Source organism: Sebastes umbrosus, chromosome 12, assembly GCF_015220745.1.
Source record: "Sebastes umbrosus isolate fSebUmb1 chromosome 12, fSebUmb1.pri, whole genome shotgun sequence".
NCBI classification, from domain to species: Eukaryota; Metazoa; Chordata; class Actinopteri; order Perciformes; family Sebastidae; genus Sebastes; species Sebastes umbrosus.
Genome location: NC_051280.1, coordinates 10,640,209 through 10,667,831, shown reverse-complemented (window position 1 = coordinate 10,667,831; position 27,623 = coordinate 10,640,209). Strand labels below are relative to the sequence as shown.

Genomic DNA, 27,623 nt, shown 5'->3' with positions numbered 1-27,623 from the left:
TTTTCTGTTGTTTAGTTCTCCCTCCACCTTAGCCTCTCTTTCTCTCTCTGTCTGTATGATGTGTGTGGACCACAGCTGTGTGCTAACTGCATTACTCTCCAAGTGGCTCTCCAAGGTGGATATGGTTACTTTTAATTAAAAAAGAATCAATTTCTATCCCTGTCAGTTTTTAGACTGGGTGACCATATGGGCACTAAAAAATACAATCCAATTTCCAGCCACCCAGCCCCCCGTCTGGCCACCCCTCTCAAAACCACTTTGGCACTTCAATCACATCAGTCCATTGTAAGAGCTTTAGAAATTGCCAAATCAATCTATGGAGCTTGTCTTACAGGTTAATTTGTTTAAGATATGCTGTATTTTGGGATATTTATGTCCAAAACCAGAGTACCTATATATTTAGCATAGCAGCACCATGGGAAACCTCTTAGTGGTTTAGCCATTCGACAATAAATACACACAATAGCCAAGACAAACAAACTTCAATTAATCAATTGGTGGTACGTGGGGGGTCACAAATAAGACATTTGAAGGTCGTAGCATGACATGTAAAAAGTCACTTTAAACTTATGAAGTTAATTATGGTCCCGTTGTAATCCTCCTGCCACTGGGAGTGAAAAGAGCGGAGCTCGGGTACAAAGGCCTCGATGGTCCTGCCGCACCTCGCGTGAGAAGCCGCCCAAGATTATAACATGAGAGGCACAAGAAGATACATCAAAAGCTTATTAAAGCCAATGAAATAACTCACAATGACAGCACTACAAAAAGATAACCATTACATTTAAGTGCTGGGTATGTATGACTTTGGGGCTGACCTTGCGAGCCAGTGGCCTATTGTGTACCAGGAGGCTGTATAGAGAGCTGGTTGATTAGGCTGAGCTCCCCGGGGATCGATGGGGCGTCTGCGATCAGCACTCAACAGTAATCACACTGTATTGTGTTCCGACTCAATGACGCTATAAGATGAATGATGTCACAGGGCTATAACACTGATGGTGCCGCTGGAGGATTTCTTGTACTTATTTGTGATTCTAAATCATGATGAATTGTACCATCTTAAGTATTACAAACACTACGACAACAACCTTTCAAATGTAGCCACCCTAAACCAGGAAACAATGCACTGTGAAGGGAATAGATTTCGTTTTTATATAAGGAGAAGGCCTAAAGCTGCTCACACGTTTGCTACCTGTGGTTGCTTCGCTGAAATTTTTCAAGGGGGGAGACTAGGACACCAGACCGAACACCGAACCCATGTAATCAGAAACTTGCCCGGCACTCCACCCATAATATCTGTCTGGTGTCTGCCCTGTAATACAGGAAATCCAAACCAGAACTATCAAGTTCACATAACTAAGATGCGTACAAATTACAGGCTGCACAAATGCACACAACCCTGCTATTAGTGGTAGGTGTTATTTTTGCCCCCCAACTGTCTTATTTTAATTCTATGTCTGTTTGCTTTACAGTCTGGGTAATAGCAGGGCCAGGCCTTTTTCCCATGTGTGCTTACATTAAGCTACAACCACAGGTTAACCTCGGACCGGTGCCAGGCTTCTCGATAAGTTTGTTTTATGTTTCCTTTAAGATAAAAATTCCATCTTTTTCTCAAGTTCCTCATTCATGTAATGTATGAGTGTTTGGGTGCATCTTCATTAAAAATCCTCGTGCCGGCTCGTCACAGCAGAGTATCTTTGTCTGTTAATTAAAATGCTTGGCTCTGGGTTTTTATCCGTGAATGAGATGATTACCAAAATTAGAGACCAGGGCAATCTTGCTCTCATGGAGACAGAGAGGCAGAGAGCAAAAAAGATTAGCTTTACAAAAGTAAAGATACTGCAGATGAGATTATTGTCCAAATTAACCCAATGTTCGAATGCACACAGTGAAATACAAGCTAGCCAGCTGTGTGGGAATCCTTAAATATCTCAGGATTGTTTGGCAACTGAAGATGGCCAACAAACCTTAAAGACATAAAATACTGTGGAGACAATCGTGACAAAATATGTTCTACACAATTTTAAATGACTTTAGCCATCCTTCATTTTTCTTAATATTCACCTTTATATGTAGCACAATATAGATTAAAAACAACACAATAGCAACCCAGCTTAGTAATCAGGGCCATACTGGCCATCTGACAGACTCAGCACATTTAAATAATACCTTGGCACCTTCGACGCCCATGGCATTACCTTGTTTCCTTGATGATGATCTCTAAAAAGCATATTCATTTGAATCTATTCTATGCATCCCCTTGGTGGCAATTAAAATGCAGGAATAGAAGAGCATATGTACACAACATAACATGACAATAAACATGGTGCCCAACCAATAAATAAATTACTGCAGATCTTGCTTTGTAAAGAAGAGCGCCACGCCAATTATTCATAGACCAAGAATTGGCTTACAGTTATTTAATTTATTTCCTCCAGACAATTCATTATCGGCAATTCATACTTTATTTGAATTCTTAAGCAACTGTTATTATTCCGAGTTTGTTATTTTTATATCAGAATGCAATGGAGGGACTATTGCAATAGTTTTGGTTGCGTAGGAACAGCAGCACAAATTGACTTGGGTCAAATAGATTTCCCTGTGTTTAAGTCTGGGGATGGATTCAGTGCAGAGGGGCACATCTTATAAGTCTTACTTGATTTGGTCCGATCACATTACAGGCAGAGCAAAGACAGAGTCTTGCCAGACCACAAGAAAAAAGACGGGAGTGCAAAACTTTTCTGCAAGGTCAAGTTCACTCTGATACTGTGCAAAGCTCTACACACACCTCAAAGAGACACAGCTGACAACACAGGGTTGAGTGAGACGTGGCAAAGGGTACAGAAAAACAAATCCTACTGGACCCATGTATGAAAGCGCGGGGTCAGTTGGCGTGTTCGGGTGGGGGAATGGGAGGGTATTGTGGGGTATAATTGAATTACAGTGACCTCATGACAGCACTATAGGTGAGGTCATGCGCTGAATTAATTCTGTCCCTGACCCCGTCTTCGGCAGGGCAGTGATTCTTGGCTGGCCCCCGGGACCCAAAGGCGCAGCTACGGTGACACATCTTTCTGAGCTCCTTCTTCCGGCCAAAAAACGTCATTCAGATTGACAGCCAGGCACATGGAGGCCGATGGAGAATCACTTTGTGCACTGTACGCTTATTTGTAGTGCAAATACTGAAGCTCTCTATACTCTGGGACATTCATTAAACAAGCTGCTATTTCTGTTTGTCGGAATCCACCAAAGACACCAAATGTAAATTGAATCTATATTTTATTTTGAATGAAGCTCTGTGATGCACAGCATGAAAGCTTGTTCTCTGCAAATATCCCTACATTCAATTAAAGTGCTGCGATGTAGTGGGTTAAATTCAACATTAGATAATACAGTCAATCTCTTAAAAGAATCTCTATATGATATCCAGAGTATTAATATAGCAGCAAACAATGATTTGCTATGTAAAGATATAGAGTAGTACAGTAATGTCTACCTCTCTACCTGTGTGTTATAATCCGGGTTACAGCTGATAACGCGGTCCCGACTGATGCCGTTATCGCGGAAGTGTAGCACGCACGCTCCGGTTCTGCCCACACTGTAAGCTATGTCAGCACTGTTGCCATTGTTTCCTAGCGCTGCTAGCATCGTTAGCGCCGCCAGTTCAGCCTTCACCATGTTAAGAGCCGTGCGGAGGCAACTGAAATGCTCCCAATCTCATATTTAGCACCTGTAAAGGAGGAGAACGTCTACAAAAGAGCGTCACTAGGTAAGGTAATACACCTGCTGTTACTGTCAAAATACTTATGAAGATAATTAAGGTATTATTAGATTGTTCAGGAAGCAAGGCAAGTGAATGAGGTTACTTACTGTCTGCCTGAGAGGAGAACACCATGCAGCTGAGTAGAAGCAGGAACAGCAACGCCCCTCTGGGCAGGAGGGGCACTGCCAGGTGAGTATTAGGCCCCATGTTCCAAGTTGGCACTGCTCCCTCCTCAGTCCCCTGCTAGACACGTCCCACTCTGACAGGATCAAAGACTAACACCTGGGAGAGGAAACACATGCACAACAGGAGTACAGAAACATTAGTATTCAAACCCACTATTTATTTGCATATATTTGAATGAGCATAATAACACTGGTAGCAGAAATATCAAAAGCAAGTCGCAGAGCAGAACCAAAGGAGACGGGAATTTTGTATACTTGTAAGAAACCCTAACCCTACACTTGTTCGAAAACAACATCACACGACGCTGGAGATCTTTGGTTGCGATCAACGCAGCACCCAATACCCACAACAAAATCCTGCTCGGGGGCAAGAGGAAAATACAAGTGAAGCGAATGTAACGCGCAAACTGCATCAGCAGAAGAGTTAGGGAACAAATGCAGTACAGTGAGAAATCATGGGAAGAAATAGCAAGAACAAAGGGGGAGGTCAGGACGCTGGATTAAGCTCCTCCGCTCTCCTCTCACAATGGGGATCAGTTAAAAACCCAGAGGAGCTCCTAAACAGTTTTCCCTAAGGACCGCCGCCCACTTAATGTTCCCCATTAAGAAATTGAAACTGTGTCTTCCAGATGGGTTCAAATCACACAGAGTGCCATGATCTCATAATATGACAACATGTATGCATACATGAACATTTAACATACAACACACCCCCAAGGGGGGACACGGCCGGTCAACAAAGCAGCAGCAGGTGTACCACAAATTAACCGTAATTAACCGAGCAATAAAACAGAAAGCATTGCTCCATCGTCTTAAGTAGTGGGTGGAGACACAATAACAAAGGCTGTCCCTCAAATTGAACCACGCCAGCATTGATTCTTTGTCTTTTTGGGAATTAGATTTAGTGTAGGAAATGACTATGCTGATAAGATTCGGATATATGACCTTAAGTTTGTTACAGCCTGCAGTTTCGACGTCTAATGCTATTATAAACAAAGTAGCTGTGTATCCCCATGAATTGAGCTAACTAAATTTCTTATCCCTAGACTCTTGCCCATGGCCATCTGTGATGAGTAATCATAACGCTGTAAAGCGGACCACAATATGGTAAGGATAGATATCTCTCTTTTGATGGAATTAAAGCAGTATCTCCAGAGGACTTCAGAAAAAAAAATTAACTAAAATGAGAAAAGTTTTCAAAGTTTTAAGCCTACTTTTGTCTTCAAGGGCTCCCTGACAATGACTCTGTGTAAAGCTTTTACAAGAGGCCTATTGGAATTGAATTGAGAACTTTCTCAGCTCGTCTGTTCAGTCTCACTGCCGAGTTTATAGTGGAGACTGAACAATACTGATTGCTGATATTTGTGAGAAGAGAAAGAGAGGCGCTCCACCAATGTGGAATATCTAGAGGCTTGCTGGGTGGCCGGTCAGCTTTAGTCTATTCAGTTCAGCTAAATAAGTTAGAGTGTCAGGAACACAAAGCCTCCAGTATCTTGTGGAAAAAAAACCTTTCCATTCTTAAGCCTGTGGAGGTGTTGAGCAGCCCATTACTCATGTTGCTATTTCAATGCGTGTGGAAACATTGAAAAAACTGCACACAACGGGCACCTCTTTGACCACCCTCTTTGTGAAACACGACCAAGGAAAACACTCTGCTAAGCAGAGATCTTAGGAAAGCAACATTTCGAGAGTGGCCTTTTCTTCGTCTGAGCTCTGCTTTTAACCTCTTTTGACAAGTCACTTGGCAAAGGAAAAAAGACAGAATGAAGTGAAGGAATGTTATGTGTGAGTTACGGCGCCGCTGCCTCACCTGGGCACAGTTGCCGACAGGTATCATTGACGGCTCGCTCCTCATCACCGTTTGTCACTTACAGGAATGTGCCTCTAGGCTTTCATGTCGATTAAACTAGCTTCCGATGCAACACACCTTGCATCTGGGGAATTTCCAAACACTGTGTGTGCAGTCAAGATCATCCATCGTCAGTGAAAGTTCAAGCTGTGATCGTATCAAGCTGTATTATACTCCTACCTGAGTGTAGATTTTTGAGAAATACCCACAAGTGCAGCAAAAAATAAATTAACACCTCTGGAAAAAGAGATTCCCCTCGCGTCTTCACCTTCACTGCTAATGAGAAAACAGCTCATTGTTGGTGTGTTAAGCTGTAGCAGTCAGAAGAAGAAAAAGATACACAAGGTGCCAAAGAACTGGATCACACCCCCACTCTGCAACCAGAATCAAACGCATTTAGGCCCCATTTCTATTTCAACTTAATACCCCAAGTTAGCTTTACAAAATGAGTGTAACTCGCGTCAAGTTTGTTGGCTGACAGATTTGTTTTGACACTCATTTTTCTGTACGCCAGCGTTGCGTTGGTTCATGTCGGCGGGTAGAGAGAGTGAGTGGGGCTGATAGAGTTGGCTAGTCGCCGTGCTCCAAACCCTTGGCGGTGGAGGGATATCTTTTACAGCAGATGCCAGAGAGAGGCAGATGCTTTTCATCTTCAATGAGACAAATTCCTAGAGCGAGGTTTATTCTTTATTTATATAGCTGCTTATTTATCCCAGTGCAGCTTGGTGCCTCCCAGCTGCAAACAAATACTATGGGACAACAACACTTGCCACTATGTGCGTTTGTGCTGTGGCGTTATATAGTGCTGCTGAGAGAAGGACAGGAAACCAACATGGAAACGGTGCGGCGTGATCCAAAATCTGAGCAAGTGGCTCAGCACACAGGAAGACATTGTTTGCAACTATGTGGGAGAGCGAGAGAAAAACAATAAGAACGTGTAGGGGTGGATGTCTGCCCTTGTGAGATTGTGTGTGAATCCTTCTGTCTTGGTAATGATTTAATTCTGAAGCCTGTTTAGTGTGTGAGAGGACGAGAGGAAAGTGTGTACGGCAGAGAAAGAGTTAGCGCTGCATAATTGCAGGAAAAATGGTCATCCAGATTATTTCATCAGAAATGAGATTCTAATTAATAATCACGATAATTAGTCAGAAGCAAAATTGTTTTACAGTTAGAGTATGAATATGAAATATTGTTTCATAAACCAGTGTGCCACAACGTAAACCAAAGTTCTACAATATTTTTTTTTATTATCAACAAGCTAACAAAGTTTAGACTGAATTTAATTACCACTCAATTCTGTCTGGTTCTGCCTTTTTGTTAAAGTAGTAGAGATTTCTGGCATAACTTCACCTACTTCCAATGTGCATGGAGAAGGGAAAAAGTCTGAAGTAGAGCTGCAACGATTAATTGATTAGTTGTCAACTATTAATTAATCGCCAACTATTTTGATAATCAATTAATCGGTTTCAGTATTTTTCAAGAAAAAAAAGTCAGAATTCTCTGATTCCAGCTTCAGAAATGTGAATATTTTCTGGTTTCTTTACTCCTCTATGACAGTAAACTGAATATCTTTGAGTTGTGGACAAAACAAGACATTTGAGGACGTCATCTTGGGCTTTGGGAAACACTGTTTTCACCAAACAACTAATCGATTAATCGAGAAAATAATCAACAGATTAATTGACAGTGAAGGTAATCGTTAGTTGCAACCCTAGTCTGAGGAGATCAAAACTCCAGCAATACTTGTAGTATAAAGAACTACTTCTGTTGCCTTCTCTTCTCCCATTTTCTGGGATTAGATTTTGTCTTAACCAATCATTTGGCACAATTAAGCGAGTTTATGGAGAACAGAATTTGGGGTCCTGATATAGGAAAATAATAGACAAAACAAAGATTTGTTAATTCCCTCCACCTCATTATCACTTGTAACCTATTGAAAAAAACAAAAGGTTGTGTTTAATATATTCAAGCTTCCTAGGCTGATGATTAGCTAATGTTTAGGGAACAGCTATTCATTAGAGCCCAAAATGTTCTGAATCACTCAACACAATTTGAGATGTAGATGGTGATTTGGGATAAACACAATTTAAGGTGCAGCATTTGGTCTTGTGTCTCATTTGTCAAGATGTTAATATCATTTATTACACGGCTTTGTCGAATACTTGATTCTGATTAGTCAATCACGGCCTTCTATGGTCTGTTATTTCTTTATGGCAACCGTTGCTATGTATAACAGACAGTTGCTATGGACGCAGTTCTGATGTCGGACAGTGGCGGACCATTTTTGTGTCAAATTGTTGATTTCTTAAGTAAGTAGCCGTGTAATAAGCGGGATAATGTACAAAGAGACGGTCATTATTGTGAAATAAACCCCTTCGAGGCGATGCAAGACCCCTCCGCTTCGCCAAATCACCCTGTTGATGTTTATTTCACAACAATGACCGGCTCACTGTGCATTATCCCTTATGTATCCTATATAGAGAGAGAGAATACTCTATGGTGGCAACATTTTTATCTAAACAGAAACCATGAAAGAGAACATAAGCTCATTAAATTGATACTGAAGTTGAAATAACTCCAGCCACTCTTCAGGGCATCCACTCTTTCAAGTCCTTTAGGAAGAGGCTTTGGAGTCTCGAGTGTCTGGGGAGTTTCTCAGTAATGCAGAGCGTGACGTATACTGTATATATACGCTGTATTATAGGCAGGCGACTAAGAGGTTTAGTGAAGTAATTAACAAGGGAACAATGGGGTTGTGAACATCTAAAACGGTAAACTGTGGAGGACAAAGGAGTTTTTGAGTGAGATCGGTGGGGAGGGGAATATGACAAAAAGTACCCACCTATCCTGTTTGCTTGTTTGCCACCCACATCAGGTGCCTGTCATTCAAGTCATTACCGCCTGCGTGTGTGGCAAGGGAGTGGCCACCCATACAGAATTGGTAGTCTACCAACAGACAATGACGAGATGAGACGAGGCACAGCTGCGCAGAGAGCGCGCAGAGGCTGAGTAAACACTACTATTACACTAACTACAGGTAGCATCTCCCTGCACTCCATCGTTTCCATCCCTCCTGCTCATGTTCTCTCTTTCTCTCCGTCTATGTTTAATGGGTCATCCTGAGCGTGCGTGGGGGGGACAGCTGAGATATATGGCTAGCAGTGTGGGGAGCTAATCATGGCCGTCTCTGGAGGTGATAAACCCAGACCAGAGGGGTTTGTGTTGGCGCAGCCTGCAACGGCTCCATAAACACAGTTACAAGCTGAATTTTCGACAGCAGTGTTTTGGCCCCTGATTAGTTTTCCATGCCCTAGAAGGCTAACCCCTCACAAGCCTCTGCTCCTTTTTTACCTCCGCGGCGAACACGCACCACAAGACCCCGGGAGAATTACTGCAACCCGACGAGCCCCGTATTGTAAAATGAAAGTGCAAAGTAACAAAATGAGTTTTTTTTTCCCTCCAACTCTGAAAGCCTTTTCTGTATACGCAGACTTGATGGTGCGTGTCTTTTTTACAGGGCTGCGACAAGGCCCCGCATTGAAATTCACCTAACAAAGCGTAATGTCCTGTGACCTATCAAGTTTTACAGCACCTTTGTTTACAAGCTGATTCCACAGAGTTAATTGTTAACGTTGTACTGCCGAGCAGAAGATTGAGCGACTGAATGGCGCCTATAACAGATAAATGCACTTCCTTAAGTTGAGCAATAGAAAGTCACTGATTATGCTGACCTAGTGTGATAAATCACACGAGTCAAGTCTCTGCTTGTGTGGATGACTCAAATAAATCCATCAGGTAGTTCACTTCAATAATTACGTATGTTAATACTACATCCTTGTGAAATGTATGCAGAGATTTACAACATATGACGCAGAGCCTCCGTGACGCATTGTGATGCAATCTGTGATGCAATCAGTGATGCATGAGGGGTTGGACTTAATGCACCAGGCTCCTGACTCACCCCTCAACAGAATGCAAAGACGATCTGCACATCGGCTTCACCCACATGATACAATGTCGATTGGCATTTAGTCTGGTTGAGTGAACATTTAACAAAACTCAAGCACCTCCATAAATTGCCGCTGAAGTGGGGATTTACAATCACCTCTGGGGGGCCACCAATCTTTTCAGCTGCAAATCAATCTTGGAATGAAAGGTGATATGTATTACACTGATGTGTATTACGCAGAGTAGAAGAGACATACCAGAGTGCCACTTCCATTTGAATTTATTGGAGAGTGATTATTGGCGTTGTCGAGCTGCAGAGCAAGGAGAAATGGCTTGCACTACAAAGTGCTGGGCAAAGGGACTGCGATAAATCAAAACGCAGGCTCAATGTAAAACAGACATTCATCAAATAAAAGCAATGCTGTGCATACTCTGAACAACTGAGTGGAACAGCTTTCTGTAAAGTAGCACTAACTGTAGGAGCCCTATTTACAATAATACAATCTAGTCTAGCTTGAAAATTAAAATGGAATATTCATAAAATCATAAAGTTAAATTTTAGGGCTGTCAAAGTTAACGCCATAACACATTAACACAAAATTGTTTTAATGCCACAAATTTCTTTAACACTGCTAAATGCAGTACCTGTGAGGGTTTCTGGACAATATCTGTCATTGTTTTGTGTTGTTAATTGATTTCCAATAATAAATATATACATACATTTGCATAAAGCAAGCATATTTACCCACTCCCATGTTGATAAGAGTATTAAATATTTAACAAATATCCCTTTAAGGTACATTTTGAATAGATAAAAAATATGCAATTAATCATGGACAATGATGCGATTAATCACAATCAAATATTTTAACCATTGACAGCCCTATAAAATTTTCAAAATAATGTTTACCTCACAGACGAGTCTCACATATATACAGAAGGACACATTGTCTTTCTTTTCTTAAATTATGCTTTTATTCTAAGGACTTCTGTATGCAAAACTTGTATTGTTTATTAATTTCATCCCCTTTGTTGACATCTTGGATCTTCATTTTGACATTCTTATTTATTATCATGGGTATTATCATTATTATGATTATAATATTGCTTATAAATCATTGCTGTTTGCATTTCTCCAACTGAAATTATCTTTGCTTTTTATCTCTGCTGACTGTGAGGCACCATTGTTTTGAAAAGTGTAAATAAGATATGTTGTTATTGTTATGGTTTAGGACAACCTCAAAGGTAGGGCCTAATGAAACTAATGGAGAATGATGAAACAACAAAGCTTTGTATTCAGTTCTCTAAAACTGTACACAGCCAATAGCCTTGCCCTAGTTCAAAGATTGAAGAAAAAGTTTTAAATATTTTTGTGTTTACAATTCAGAGAGTTCAACAAATGAATTACTGCATAATTAAGAATGATTCTGTGCTGTGGCCAAACATTAAATTAGCAATATAAACTGAGAGTCATTCCCAACAACAGATGTGCATATATATCAAAAGGAAATTCACACTGTCAAGCAAGAAAGATGGGAAAGACGTCACCACTCGACGGTTTGCTTGTGGACAGATGGTGCCATAAAATGACTAGGCAGGCAGCACAGAAGGCACGGCAGGCCCCCCACCCCCACCCCTCCTAACAACGCGCGACTTCAACTCACCCCACCCCCACCACCCCCTGGACAGAAAGCCTTGTCTCCGCCAGTAAAAGACAAACAGAGTGAAGGCATGTGAGCAGAAAAGACTGGCAAATACAGAGCTCCGTAGATCAATAGATGGCTCAACAGATGCAGTTGTTAAAAGTTCAGCTCAACCCACGGATATATCACGGCTCGATCTTTAGCAACCGGAGAGAGCAGACGTATGAGAAAAATTAAGCATTGTAAAACTACGGTAGAAGGATTGCGGAATAGAATACAAACTGAAAACACATAGTATTGCTGAACAAGGAAATAAACCTTCCCTTTCTCATTGGGTTTAAGTGTAATGATTTCCTACAGGTGGCCCTGAGGTGAGGATGTTGGACCCAACTTTGTATAAGAGGGTAGGAGGGGGCTTTTGAGTGCTTCATACTATTCAGCAGGTGCCTACACTGTTCTAAATCAATTACCTCTAGTGAGTCAGTGCTTAGGGTAGGGGGTATTGTAAATCAGCTTGGTGTCAGGCCAGATTAGTGACTGTAACGGGCTGGGAGTGAAGCTCTTTGGCCAACACGGACCCTCCAGAGGCCTGCATGAGAACCAAGCTGTGGCCTCAGTGCTCCTTGACACAGCAGCAACTCTGGGAATTGTTTGCAACAATACTTGTATACTGTGAGACAGGCAAAGGATTCGTTATACCCTTTTCCGTCCCTTTAACATGTCTGGTAATTGGAGAAAATGATTCAAATCAATGAGCAGAACTGCTTGAAGGCAATATTGGATTTTTTTCATCAAATACCTTCATTTGTCAGGTATTTAATTCACCGGATTAGCAACAACAAAGATTCCTAGTGGGTTTTTTTTTATCTAGGAGTTTCTCCATATTGCACAGCTCGACTTTGTACACATGTTTACAGTTTCACAGTGATTAAGATTTGCCTACTCATACTAGGAATATTCAAATTGGCTGTGGAAGGATGAGCCAGACTGCTAATAGTCAAATAGGTGGTCATTCACTAACTCATGGATACAGAGTGGATGGTCTGTTGCATGAGCAACAGCCCCTTATCTCACTACATCCTTTTATGCAAATCTAACTCGGAGGAACTGTTACGCCAGCAGCTATATCCACCAAACACAGTTGGAGGACGTGCAAATGTAGCCTTCATTCACTTAATGACACAGAATGCCAAAGATTGTTCCCACTATTCTGGTGTGGATGGTTTTGAGGCTTGTTTGGCTTCAGTCTGCTGAAACATGTTTATGTGAAACTGTATATTGATACAATGGTTTTATTATTTCACCCTACAACGAAGAGAGCACCTAAAAGACACAGTGAAACAACCCTCTGTGGTCCGAGGTACAGAGGAACAAACCCAGTGTTGACACAGGGAAGGGTTAGACTAACGTTGGGAAGGCTAGGAAAAGCACTTCCTATATAACCAAGCATTTGTGGTGGGAAACAGAAACATTGGACCTGATGGCGTCCGCGGTGAAGCATAAGGTTCTATTTACAAAGGAGGACCCCTTGATGAGAATGGAGGGATCTAAAAAGCACACATAGCATATGTTATTCTGAGACCTAGCTTGAAACAAAATGTGTTACACAAAGTAAGCCCTGGTCTACCTGAAACAGTTAAGACCTAACAGACTTAACATGGGTTAGTTGCCATTGCAAATGTGGAAAGAAGAGGATCCCCAGGTCCTAATCCAACTTCTTTCCTGCCTTTTATTCCAGACGGCTATCCTCTCAGCCCCCGTCTAACTAGTGAAAAGAGGCAGATTCTAATAAGCCATTCTGTCTTTCTGTCAGTCTGTGTTTCTCTGCATCCCCCTGTTTCCTCCCCTCTCTCTCTCCCTGGCCATGTCTCCTTCTCTGTCTCTTTCTCTCTGTCTGAGCCACGAGCCAGTCTGTTGGAGCAGATGGAACCATATATCCCCATCGCTCTCCGGAGGCCTGGGGATTTAAAATGTAAAAGAGATGAGTGCGGAATATGCAGGGCCGAGTCGATAAAGGGCAGGAGAAGCAGGGACTCTCAGCTCAGACCATGTTCATCAGACTCACCACGAACCTGGCATGTCCGTCCTCACTGTCTAATCCAACATTTTGTCCTACATGGTAATGAGCAGAGCAGGAAATATTCTATTGGTACCAGATGTAGATGCCCCAAAATGTTATTTTTCTGTCGATAGAAAATTAATCAACAGCAAATTGATCATCATTTAACTGTTGTAGAGCTGCAACAATTAGTCAACTAACCGATTAGTCGATCGACTGAAAAATAATCAGCATCTATTTTGATAATCGGTTGATCATTAAAGTATTTTTTCATAAAAAAATGGCAGAAAGTGCTGTTTTCAGCCTCTCAAATATGGATATATCCTGCATTTCTCTGTTTTATATTTTTTATATAATTTATTATATTATTATATAGTTTATTATATTATTATATAGTTTATTATATTAAACTGAATATCTTTGGGTTTTGGACTGACAAAACAAGACATTTAAAGACATCACCTTGAACTTTGAGAAACTGGGATGGACATTTTTCACTATGTTCTGACATTTTGTCGACCAAACAATTAATCAATTATCTAGAAAATATTCGGCAGACTAATCGATAATGAAAATAATCGTTACTTGCAGCCCTAAATTGTTGTAAGTCCTTTATCAAGCAAAAATTACAAACATTTGCTCATTCAAAAATGAAAACAAGACAGTTTTTTTTTGTTTTTGTTTAACTATTGCTGAAACATTTATTTAATTAATTGATTAGTGGACAGAAAATGTATCTGCAACACTTTTTATGATCGACTATCATTTCTGTAAATTGCTTTTTGTTGTTATATATAGAAAAAAAACATAGATTGAATAAATTTGGGTTTGGGACTTTTGGGCAAACAGAACAAGACATTTTAAAGCAACACCTTGGCTCTGGAAACTTTTGATGGCCATTTTTCACTATTTTCTGACATTTTATAGATTAATAAACATTTTATAGATTATCAATAATAAACATAAATAATTAGTTGAAACCCATAAAAAAACACAAGTCAAGATCACAATTTAACAAACCGACTGATGGCTGATTATCAGCCCAAAACAAACAGGAATTAATTTAGATTTTTACTCCTGAGGCTTTCTCTTTATAATACATCAGCCGGAAATGTGGAGTTGGACCTGCCTTCCTCTACACCTCGTTTCCTGCCACCTTTCAGGTAATGAGAAAGCATCAGGACACTGTATCTGTCGTCTGGGAGAAGATTCTGCTTCGTCCTCCGTCTCTGGGTGGCAGGTTGACAGACAGGAAGAGTGAGGAACAACAGGCAGACGAGGTTGTGAGCAGTACAATCGATTGCCAGCTGACTAGCAAGCTCCATTATACTGACAGGCCGGAGCTACAACACGACGACTTGCACTCCACCAACGCCCTCATTACTACCTATGAATCTCTCACTGGGACCAATCTCTCTTGCGCTCTAGCCCTTCTTGCTCTCTCTTGCTTTCTCTCTACAGTACGTCTCCCTGGGCAAAGCACGGGCCTGAATTTCACTCTGTCAATCTGATGGAAACGTTTTAAAAGAGGCAAAAGCCACACTTAAGCCTCTGCACTTAGCTCCGTGTACTAGGAAAGCAATGGATACAGAACAAAGATGACACTGGGTAATACACTGTTCTTCAGAGCAATGTTCTTGAGAAAAATGCAGCCTAAATGTACATTTAAGCCGGTGCAATCTTGAAGAAATTTCAACTGTCTGCGAGGGGAAACCTCTGCCATATTAAACATTTCTCCCACTATCACCCTGTCTTTCAGCTACGCTATCTGCTCTCCTCGTCCTCTCTCCCTCCAACATCCCCTCTAGTTATTCTGAAATCCTTAGTCCTTGGAAGACTTATTTATACTCTCTCCCCTACCCCAACCCTCTTCCTCACAGTATAGCTGCAGATAGGATTTACCTGCAGCTGAGGCAGCCTCCAGACTATCAATTACCACCAGTGTAGAGTCACTGTTCTGCAGCTTGGCTAACAAGGCATACACACACAACACATACACACAGTGTGCACACACACACACACACACACACGGATCTCTTGGACACATCCAGTTAGAGAAATTCTAAATTGACTGTGAGTCACAGGATTTTACTGACTAATCAAATAGTTTGGTGAAAATCCACTTCATAAAAAAATCCAGACAAGAGCGCGGACACATCCAATCAAGCCAACTGGTATTTAGATCAAGTGTTCTATGAGAGAAGAGCAGAAATTAGAAGTGAAGATGCCGGAGATGCTATCTTCAGAAAATAAACTGGTATCATTTATGGAAAAATCAGTCAAACTTAAAAAATTAGGTCATTTGAGGAATTATAATCACATGTTGAAAAAGGAATTAAGAGGCCTAAATAACAGCAGAACTAGTGCTAAGACTTAATAATACCCTATAGAGTGCTGCAGGGATGATGCATTTTTGTAGGCCAACCAGGAAGTTAGCGTTGCCCTGGGTTCCCTCGACAAAAAGCCAATAGGATTTTTCCATTTGATTTTGGATTATTGCAGAAAATAGGCTCTGTGGCAAACAAACTTTTATGATACTTTCATGTTTTGTTCAGCAACATAATCTCCACAAACCACTTTTATGATTTTTGAAGTGTAAATGCAATCGCCAGATGTAAAAGCTAACGACAGGCTATAAACAAACTACACCACAGACGCATGAGCAACAGTATAAACAACAAGGCTGTAAAGGCAGATGAGTCGGCGTGATGTTGTTTCGTAGTCTCATTAAGACACTTGTTAGCGACCAACTTTTTTAAGACACATAAAGGCTTCAAAATTCACAAGTGGGATATTTATTGATGTATTTTATGTCGTAGAACAAAACCTTAAAATCTGTTAAGCTTGTGTTAACCACGGACCTTATTTCAGGCAACTAAAAAAACATTCAAAAAACCCATTGAACCGGAAGTGTTAAAATACTAACTAATATCCGTGTTTTAGGACTCATTCCTGTAGCACTCTATTCCCACCAAAATTAGAGCGTATATGCAGTTTTTTTTAATATGGGAAAACCTGCTAAAATAGGCAAAAGACTTCTTTCCCATTGCGAGTATGCCGTACCGTTGCACTGGCTTTTCTGTTTTTTTTCCTGCTCATGTTCGACGTCACCTATGCGCCGGCTGGCTCAGGAAGCAGGGTTAGTAAACTGTGAAAATGTTACAGTGGTTACTGCTTTTTTTTATATCTGTTACTTATTCAGTCTCTCTTTTGAAGCTCTGAAGCCAGAGTTTTTGTTTGTTTGAACAGTAGAAAGACTAACAAAGAGTTTCGATGAGTTTTATTTTGTTTCTGTCGAGTTTGAATGAAGTGTGTTTTACGATCTGCGAAGTAAAATGTCTGCTGTCTGACTGGAGTCTGGTGGCTCTGAGGACAGCATAATAATTTTATGTTTTGTACGTTAATACATTATCCCTGTTGAATTTATTTATTATATATTCAATTAAACGCGCATTATATAGCATCGCGCCGGAAAAGCGGGTGACAGATTAGCGTGTCCGCCCGGGTGTCATGTTTCCATCACTGCCGATCGGAGCTGGAGCCGATAAATACCCGTCACTACTACAGAGTCATTTGGGTTTTTTTGTCCAGTGGTAAAGGGGCTTAACATATACTATATACTGTCTGTTGTTGAAGGATCTGTGAGTAAAAGTGTAGCGCTTGCATTTGCAAATGATTACAAAGTCATAAAAAAAAAGCACAAACACGCAAAACTTGGAGCCCTCACTGCAGTCCATTTGTATAGTTGTGACGTTTGACTGGTCTGAGATGTGCTGAAAACAGAAATCTCACCAAACTCTTCCTGACATGTCACCTCGCTCTCTGACAACGATTAGACTGAACACCAGGCGGTTACACGTACAGAAAAGACACGCAGGGACAGGACCCGTCACTCACCCCACCAGATCCACCCTGACACCTAAAGTGCCTCTGTCAGGTCAGCAAATGAAAAGCCATCACAGCCAATGTTGCCGTCATCAAGCTGAAGTCATTCCATAGAGTGTTTAAATGCTAGCATGCCAGGTCCTGTTAAACTTGGTTGGGCATGTTTCGGGCTCAAGGCAGTCAGTTTTGATTCCCGGGCTTAGCGCTCTGTTGATGCACGGAGGTAAACAGAAATCATGTAGGGGGCATAGGATAACATGCACCAATAAAACTCTTATGAGGATTACAGCCTGCAATCTACCAATGCTCGGTCACGTAGCCAGTCCACACAGCCCAGTTTGAGCCTGTGAAGAATGATCAGAGGAAGTGAATTCCTTTAAAGTGAGCCATCGTGTCTAGCCGCGGCAGTTGCGCAGCGACCATTAGGATAACATATTCGGGTCAAAAAGATAATGAATGTGCACTAGCAATGGACTGTATCAAGTACAAGCCATTCGCAGCTCACCATCAAACCATTAAAACCATTATCCTCATGAGATACTGGCCAGGGGGGATTTTTTCATGCACTTACCAACATGTCCAGAAAATGCACCATGAATTATTTACCTCATATATAAAATTTGAGCACGCTTAAAGGCATTTCCATGTATTAACTGTTCATCTGAAGTTGAGTTTCCAAGCATCACATGCAAAAGGGGGGCTTCCCTATGAACTATAAAGAGGGAACTGGTTATCCCTCTACTTCCCCTTTCCTCAACCAGTCCTCTTGTCTGACTGTCAGCCTAGGCAGTCAAGACTCCCATGTTTACTAATGTAGAAGCAACCCCTTTATCAGGGAAGAGATTTGTAGGGAAGAGGCAGGGGATTAGCCTTCAAATTACCAGGCAGACAGCGTCCCTGCTCCAGGGTTGTGAAGCGGTAATCTCTGAGGCTGAAGGGGGAGATCCAGATAAAAGTTTGGGATTGGTGCCGTGGAACTCCAAACTGTGCATAAGTAAAATATGAAAGTGTGTTTCGGGGGGCTATTTAGCCCCAACTTCCCTTTTCTTGTGGTAGCAACTTTTATAGGACCAGATCACATTAGTTTCTCCCATGCTGTTGAGCTATGCGGTATCATTACATAGCACCAACACCCCCACAGTGCAAGACTTCTGATAGGTGAGAGCTCTCAAACAGGAATGCTGTATCCAGGCAGATCCAGTGGAATTAGATTTCAGCGGCCTTGCCCATGGTTCTTGCATTGTCACCCCGCCGCCCTCCCTTAAACAAGCAGCGCTCTCCTCAGAGAATACCCCCTGGACACAGGAATGTTTCATCAACGCCTCAGCCCCCAGCATCCTTACAGGGCCACATGTGGGCTAACGGGCGCTGCACAGGCAGGCTATAAATAAGTCAGGCATTATAATGAAACCAAATGAATCTCCATCCATCTTCCCAAAACAAGCCAGGGACCTCTGCAGGAGGAAGAGTCATTGCCTCGTGCTTGAGCATGAACCACAAGATGAACAAATGCCAAACGTTACACTGACGCTGAATACATCCCTGCTGTAAAACATGCAACACACGTGCCACACTCTCAGATGCTAGTAGTATGAGTACTTCCGAGACAGCGAAGACTTATTATTCCATTATATGACATCTTATTGATAGTGAGAGGCCAGTCCTCCTTGTGGCTATTTGAGATCAGCAGCAGTGGACTGTTGAAAAAGAAGCCGTAAGTTTGGGGGAAGTGACAGGAGGGCTGATAAAGTAATCAAGTAGAATGTCGAGTCCAAGTCGGGCATTTGTAGAAATTGGGAGGCTGAGCAAACAAGAGCGGTCGTAGAGGCAGAGAGATAAATCAGCCACATGACTATACTCCCAGAACCAAGCACCAAATAAATCAAACCTACATTCAATTTTATTTTCTCTGCTGCAGTTTAGCATCAGTTATCCCCTCATACTCAGAAGCAAGGTAACGCTGCGACCTTTAGTTCCCTTTAATGGCAGTCCACAAGCAACCAATCTGACCGGGCCTCTCTCAAGAGAAAAAAACAAATTGAAAAAGATATTAGCAGCGTATCATCCATGATATAACATCAAGGTATCATAAAACAGAAATACAGTGATCCCTAGTCATCTCTTATTTTATAGAATTAGTATATCAGTATATTTTTTGCATCATTTGGCAAAAATCCCATAATAACCTTTCAGCATATTGTAATTCAAGTGCTCTGAGAGAAAACTAGACTTATGCACCTCCTCATGCCTCTGTTTTCAGGCTTTAAAAAAATCGAGCCCGTGACGGGAGACTTTGGCCAATCACAGGTCATTTTTTAGAGAGAGCGTTCCTATTGGCTGTGCTCTGACTAGTGGGCGGTGCTTGGTATTTCCTCGACAGATCTCAACATGGCTGCCGGGTCATAAACTTTTCTAATTTTACAGCTAAACATTACACTACAAGATGTTTCTGAAAACATTTGAGGAAAGAAATAGGCATTACAGTAACAGAATATTGATTCATATTTGATCAGCGCTGCCTAGTTTGACCGTTTGGTCGGAGTTCGCGAGTGATTGACAGCCGGCTCTCATAGACGGATGCTGGACGGCAGACTCCAGATCAGCTCTGACTGGTTGTTTTCCTCCGGTCTGTGAATACTTGCAGATGCAATTAGGAGCACCGGAGGACACAGAGGCACATGATTTTTTTCAGATCACCGGTCTCATGCACTGTGTTTTATAAAAAATAGCTGTTTTTAATCATATATCATTTGCTTCAACCTTGCCTACTGCTGCTTTAGATGCATGGAAGAATTTACATTTGCCATGGCCACTGTATGTTTCCAACCTGTATCGCTACACATTTCACATACAAAAGCATAAACTTTGGCCTTGTCATACATACTGAGTACAAAAACTGCAGCTGCCCCGGAAAATGGAGGCTGTTTCAATCAATGTGGAGTCGTAATGGGATGATGTGGAATTGAAATGAGTTTTGTGCAAGGAGGGAAATGTCCTCTCTGACAAAGCGGATTTGTGCTCCCATTGAGAAACCCACGGCTGTAATGCATAGAGCTAAGGTTTAAATGAAAGGTGCAAGACTATGAGCACAAAACAGACTTCTGATGGCTAGCCGTAACTGGGCATAAAGTGCAGAGTAGAATATATAATGTAAAAAAGGACAGAAGGTAAGAAAAGAGCTGATCATCTAAGCCTGAGCAATAGGATCCACTTTAATTCCCTTTAAAGAGACGATGAGCTACACTGCCACAGTTGTAGCGGGTTTTTACAGGACAATTTCTATGCATCAATTATTGGCAACAAAAATGACATCACCTTTTCTGAAATAAACCTGTCTGCCTATTTGGATGTGATCTTGTGTCAAAACCTTAACGTGTGTTTGGCAAGCCTGTGTAGAAATCAAAGCATAGACCTAACTTCAATCAAATGAGTTCTCTGCTTGGGGCAACTGAGGAAGAGCGTTCTTGTCAAAACACTGCTGATTTTAGTGGTAAAGAAGCCCTTTTTTCTAAACCTTCTTCTCAGCACCTGTCACAATGAATGAGCGACTGTCAGCAAGAAAGAACTGTCACAACTGAGACAAAAAAAAGTGGCTATCAGCACAGCTAACACATCACACAGGCGGTGGCCTCTGATTGACATTGCACATTACGACGTATCTGACACACTCACCCCTAGCTGCAAAAACATGTTATTTAGCACAGAGTATAGAGGGTTGACAATTAAGCCTTGTCATCATAGAACAACTTCTCACCACCTTGTCACCATCAGGCAACAATCCCCCACACAAAAAATTAATGAGAAACTTCCCTCTGCTGGCATTTAAAAGGGTAACTTCAGTATTTTTCAACCCTATTTTCCTATGTTTTTGTGTCTAACTGACTAATAACAAGACCGATATCTGAACCTGGTCCAGTATTGATGAAGAACACTGTAGACGGCAGCTGCTCACAAGCTGCAATATGGTGCTATTGGGGCAAGCTGGCACCGTCATTTACTTCCACTAAAAGTGCTTGTTTCTGCCATGAGAGGCTCTGATTATTATTATAAGTGTCTGAAATTATTTAAAGAGTCTCGATCAAGGAGAAGTCTCGCTCTGAAATCTGGCCATGTGACGTGTTGCCGGAAGACAGCAGTGGAATAGTGGGATGCATCCATGGTGGAAACGCCAGTGTTTGTTGTGTTGGAGTACTGAAAACGTAGCTTAGTGTTATCTAAAAGCTTTTCAGTGTCATGGCTGAATATTTACATAATTTCAACAACGTGGATGAATTTGATGGCCGCTCACATTTATTTGAGCCAGAGTTTACGGATATTCAGATTTCACAAAGAGACTTCTCCTTGAGCGGGACTTGGACACAATAACAAACACACCGGATCAGGTGAAAGGTGAGAAAAACGTTATATTTCTCTGTAGGGTCTTTTCCATAATGTTGTCAGACACTTACAATAACAATCTGAGCCTGTCAGTGGCAAAAACAAGCACTTTTAGTGGACTTAACATTACATTGACGCTGCTCACTTGCCCTCACAGTTCGTTTAACAGCTGCCATCTACACTGTTCTCCCTCAATACTGGACCAATTTCAGAAATTGTTGTCCTTATTAGTCAGTTAGACTCAAAACATGTAAAAATAGGCTCCAGGTTGAAAAATACCAAAGTTACCCTTTAAAGTCTAAGACCTATTCATAAATAAGTCTACACTTCAGGTACAGCATCAAAGCTTTGAACTTTAATAAATCAACAAAAGCTATTCCACTTACAGTATGTGTCATAGACAAATGTCCGACTCCAGTGACAAAATGGCCTTCACAGACATTGATCTGTGATTGTAAGCAACCTCTTTCATGTCCCAACTGAGACTAGCGTGATTAAGAGGATCCATCATGCGTCAACAGGCCATTACACATCAACCAATTCAACGATGATTAGAACTCAAGTTCTATAGGAAAATCCATATGCTCAGCCTATAATTACTTTTGAGGAATCCGATGGGGAGAGAGATTGAATGATTGACCGTTCCATACAGAGTCATTTATTCAAAAGGGAAGTCGAGGTAATTATTTAAGTGAAGGATATTTTGTATGTTTAGTCAGGGAATCTAATAAGGAGCCTGGCTTTAGTTATTTCCTAGACATCCCATAATGTTTCTCTGGAACATTACTGGTGACAAAGTGACTGAAGTAAGTCGTAAAAGTGGAATGAAGGGTCAGTGGCCTGCATGCTGGAGGTGAAGGAGGGCGACCTGCAGGTCATCCGGTGTGGACGGGGATTGGCTTTCTTTGAACAAACGACCACGGCTGACAGTTTCTTGTCTTGTTTGTTTATGCTCCTGAGCAGCTGAACACACATTTTAACTAAGTGTCCATCTTGAGTTTCGCCTCAAGGTCATTTTTTAATCAAGACTGAGTTACCACTCCAAGACGAGACTAACAGGGGGGAGTCTGGGTTGCCGTCCTGAATCATTAGCTAAAAAGGAAAAATATAAACAATAAATAAATAAAAAGCAAGCTCAGCAACTAAGAAGGAAAAACACATTAAACAGCTCCCATTGCAGTGAGACAGACCCGAGGGGATGTCTAGCCATTTCAAAGGCCAAACAAAGAGAGACAGACATGTAGTCTACACTATGTTCTTTGAAAGCTAAAGACAGCTTTGATGGAAAAGACCAAGTTGCAAAACGGATATTTTTCCCACTGACACAAGACTCCTTGTATTGAGCAGCACATTTATTGTGACCAAGAACAACATGAACTCAGTCCAAAAGTTTCTCATACAAGCGTATAAAAGTTTTATGATGTAAGTAAAAAAATAAAAGAAACAAAAGATTGCAGACAGCTGAGGGGGGCATTTAGAGCTGGCTTTTCTTTGTTGAACATGAAGATACAAAACGTTTTATGTGTCTTCAATCCCAGAAATATCTTTCAACAAAGGTATAGCTGATAATCACAGTAAGAGAAACTTGTACTACAGGTTACACTTTGTTGAAAACAAAGCCAAAACATTCTCCAAAAATCATAATTTGTGACTTCCAAAAGTTGTCCTCTACAATTATCTTGAATTTTTTTCAGTGTCTCCTTCGAACTGGAATTCTTGTCGCTGAAACTTTACCCTCCAGATTGCCCAGGGAGATAAAGACAACTGGAAAAACAGGTTGTTTGGCCTCAGTGTAGGCCTAATGCAGTAGAGCGGCAGGGTGCCTCACCTTAGCAGCGGTAGCTAGGGGACATTCTATGGCCCTTCTATTCAAAGTCCTCTGAATACGTAGGGGAGGGCTCGCACCAGACAGGGCAATTTGCCAGAGAGCCAGCCAATAGAGCTAAGCCAAGACGAGGTTAAACTATTGTTTTGGCTTAACAAGCAAGAGTGAGCAAGGACAAAAGAAAAGGGGACAAAAGAATAGTAAGAAAATACCTGACCATTGAAGTGTAACACATCAACTTATTTTGTTACTTTTATTATAAGAGGCAACTTGTAAAAAGGTATGTATCCCGAGATGAAAAATAGCACATGCTGGAACGGGGATAAATAGACAAATAAAGTTCAGAGTCTAGGTCAGCCCAGCACAGCCAGTTTTTAAAAAAAAATGCACCTGCGCCTCATCTGTTTTTAAGAAGTTTTGTTTTCTTCACTGACAAGTTATAACAATTCTGTGGTACAAAATTCACACTTACCAATGCATCTCAATTAGGTCCACTTATAAATAAATTGGTTTTATTCCTTATTCCAGAGATAGAGAGAAAGAGTATCCAAATCCTAGTAAAGAAAATCCAGCAGTATCCACGAAAGATTATCCCTGAACGATGTCTTGTGAAAAAGTGTGTGAGCGAAAAGTAGTCTCCAGTTGCTGCTCAGTTATTCCATTCACAGCGTTTCATTAAACCAGAGGAACTGTCTGTTGGCTCTCCAGCGATACGTTTCCAGCTGTGGCTATAGAGAAATGTGGCTACGGGGAGAGATCCTTCTGAGGCAGAGCTTGTTCACACACTGAGAGCGGGGTGCTTAGGGACTGCCTGGGAGAAGCCAAACCCACTAAGTGATGTCACTGGTGTCAGGTTTCAGTGGGAAGAGGGAGGAGGCGGCAGGGCCTTACCTTTCTGAACCTTGACCAATGAGAAACTATTTTGTAGTGCACCTGCATGTAGAAAAAAAACGTTTTGAGGTTCTAGTACACGTGATGTTATGTATTCCTGGAGCTGAGAAACTCCATTATGTTTTATCTATTGAGCAGCTTCCAGGAAGAGAATATGACCTAATATGCAGGCTTATCCTAAACCAGACTGAAAAATAGGGATGTGAAATAAGGTAGTCAATACCAATACCAGGGAAATTCCAGGATTCACGATATCAATTTGAAAAACAAAAGTAAAACAATAAATCCCATGTACTTCAACATACACTCCTTTATTTTCATTTGCATTTTGTTTTTTGTTAGGCAGTTAAACAGGTTATTATTCCTTCTCTATTATTTATTTTATATTGATGTGAAAACATCTCCATCAAACAACTGTATTAATCAAGTTTCTTGACAATACTAAATTTTACAAGATTACATTTGAACGCATCATGATAACGCTTGTATCATAGACTGTATATAGTAAATGGACGTAGTCACCGTGACCTCACTCATTGGTTTATGGTCTGCTGTTTTGAAGCCTCCAGTTCGGCATTTTTGCCGTCGCCATCTTGGTTATTTACAAATGAGAAGGTGGAGCTAAGTACAACCGAACGCTGAATAAGAACATTTTTAGGCGATCAAAAAGGTTAGAATTAACTTCCATGAACTAAAAACACACTGTGAAAGGGTTAAAGTTATAAGACGAAAACACGGACAACGCCGTGGTGGCGACCTGTCACTCACAAGGTAGCCACGTCCTAAAGCATATCCTGCTTTATTGTCTACTCTAAATGGGACCATAATTTACTAAATGAACATCATGTTGTATTAAAGAAGACTTGAAACTAGCGATTGAGACCATAAACTCATGTTTACAATGTTTACCGAGGTCATAAATCAAGTGAGAAGTTGGGTCATTTTCTCATAGACTTCTATACAATCAGACTTCTTTTTGCAACCAGAGGAGTCGCCCCCTGCTGGCTATTAGAAATAATGCAAGTTAAAGGCACTTCTGCATTGGCTTCACTTTTTAGACCCCGAAGTTGCCCGCTGGTTAGAATTCACCTTCACCCAATACTAATTTGTACTGTATAAAGCCTGAACGCATCATAATGTATATCAATGTCACCTGCCGTGTTGAAATCGGCAGGACGAGAGCTAGTTAACTTTAGCACTTAGCAGCCAGTAAGCAGCTCAGTCCTGCACAGAGATAACAGCTAACGTTAACTAGCTCTCCTCCTGCCAAATTCAACACAGATTTGTTGTTCGCAACGTAGCATTATCAGGGGAAAAATAGGGTGTGTCCCCTGGATGTGTTGATGAGTTTACTGCGTCCCAAACACATTTTCTATCATCCCCAAGACGAGGGGACGCTATTAGTCTCGAGGCCTGACGATACAAATGCTACCTGCGGTACAGTAGCAAAACGAGTACCATCACGGTTTCAGAATTTCTGCATCAACTTGGTATCAAAGTATCGGTTCTCCTGACATCCCTACTAGAAAAGGGCAGTCTATTTTGGATGTCCAACATCCCCAAATCTACTTTTGAAAGGAACTTCTGCATATAATTTATCTCAAAAATCAATTTGCCATGTCATTATTTCTGAAACTAAGGGGTTAACAAAGTGTGACCTTGAAACATACAAGCATTCCCACGGGACTGTGCCAATACAACATGTCCAGTAATATGATTTGTGGATAATGAACTTGTTTGAAAAATAATTTTCTCTCTCTTGCAATAAATATTTAAAATCCCCATTCTTAAATCAGCAAGGCGTTGAGTACACACACACACACACACACACACACACAACTCCCAAACACGCTGGTTCTCACTCCCTCCGGTCAAACTCTGCTAGCCGTGGAGCTAATCATCCACAACAGATGTTCAGAAATGTTCAGTTGGATTTATGACAGAGCTCAGAGGAACAGCCAAGTCAGCCTCTGGTGCTGTTTTTCTCTTCCGTCCTACAAGGACAAGGGATTGCACTGAGAGAGGATGTCAGCACAACCATTCTCTTCCCCAAAAATTCCCTCGCTCTCTGAGATTCACCATCCGAGACGACAGCGCCTTAATAGATCACAGAGCCGCGGGACCTTGGGGAGAGGTTTGCTCATTTATCCCAATAATACTGTGTGGACTGTAACTTGACTCATCCAGCAATGCTTCAACAAATGTTTCGCCCTCGACGTAATGATGGGTTTTTCTATATATCATTGGCGTTGCTGACGCTGCGAGCTCTGACCTGGTCCGAGACAAATGTTGTCAGACGAAGTCATATATAATATCATGTTGCATTAATAATTAAACTACACATTACAACTATATCATAATATGGTAATACGTTCTGAAAGGGGAAATAAACTTGAATGATTGCCATACTGTTGGCTTGTGTAATCCTATTAATATAAACAGGCGGTACTGCTGCTGATACCTTCAATAAACTAACATAACAACAGATATTCAGAGTGAGATTCTAAAAAGCACTTATGAGGGTTTCCACAAAGAGCAGCACTGCTGAATGTCTTCTAGGCCTAAACTCTGCTGAAGGAAATGGCGAGTTGCAATGTGTTCTACATTTCTCTTTGTTGTTAACAATGGGAGACAGTCTTATTTTACTGGAGGCTGCAGATCTGCGCATACAACTGACTTTTCAGCAAGAGAAAGACTTGTTTTATCTTTAACTTTCCTTCTAGTTGAGATCAAACGGGATGTGGGTCATCTCAAACGAAAGTAATTCCATTTGTGCAGCCCAACATACGGTATAAATATATTCTAACTAATAAAAAATGGGATCTCAAGCATGCACCATTTACAAAATCACATCTATCTGCAAGAAGCAGAACAACCAATCTGGATATTTTGGAAACCTTTAATTCCTTGCAAACTCATAAGAGTTTGAGAGAACCTTCTGGAGGATAATTATTACGCCCACACACCCCCGAGGAGAGGAGAAAAACGTATTTTAGTGGGTGTAAGAGAGTCTGTGCCAACTCAAATGTCACATTCACCTGAGATCAAATCGCTGAACAAATCACATGGTGGTAAAAGGTAGCTGTAAAGATTAGTGGTCTTAACAGCAGAGTGGGAGCGAGAATTAATTGTGAGCTACAGTAATGTAGTGTAGTGTGTCAGTTGATCTCTAGTGTAATTTCATTTTAGCGCAATGTAAAA

At 41.3% G+C, this 27,623-nt stretch overlaps 1 protein-coding gene across 27 annotated transcripts in view; it reads right to left on the bottom strand.

The window, feature by feature from the left end:
* LOC119498895 (receptor-type tyrosine-protein phosphatase F) overlaps positions 1-27,623 on the bottom strand; it is a 201,114-nt gene that overhangs the window by 128,222 nt on the left and 45,269 nt on the right. For 20 of the 27 annotated variants that reach the window (XM_037787988.1, XM_037787992.1, XM_037787997.1 and 17 more), the window contains exons 1-2: positions 24,004-24,319; positions 3,868-4,042 (exon numbers count right to left, since the gene is read on the bottom strand). In XM_037787988.1, coding sequence (XP_037643916.1) covers positions 3,868-3,967 — 100 coding nt within the window. In that variant the 5' untranslated portion in view covers positions 3,968-4,042; positions 24,004-24,319. Of the gene's footprint in view, positions 1-3,867; positions 4,043-24,003; positions 24,320-27,623 lie in introns of those variants that run through there. The other 7 variants (XM_037788004.1, XM_037788013.1, XM_037788010.1 and 4 more) reach the window with 2 other exon arrangements.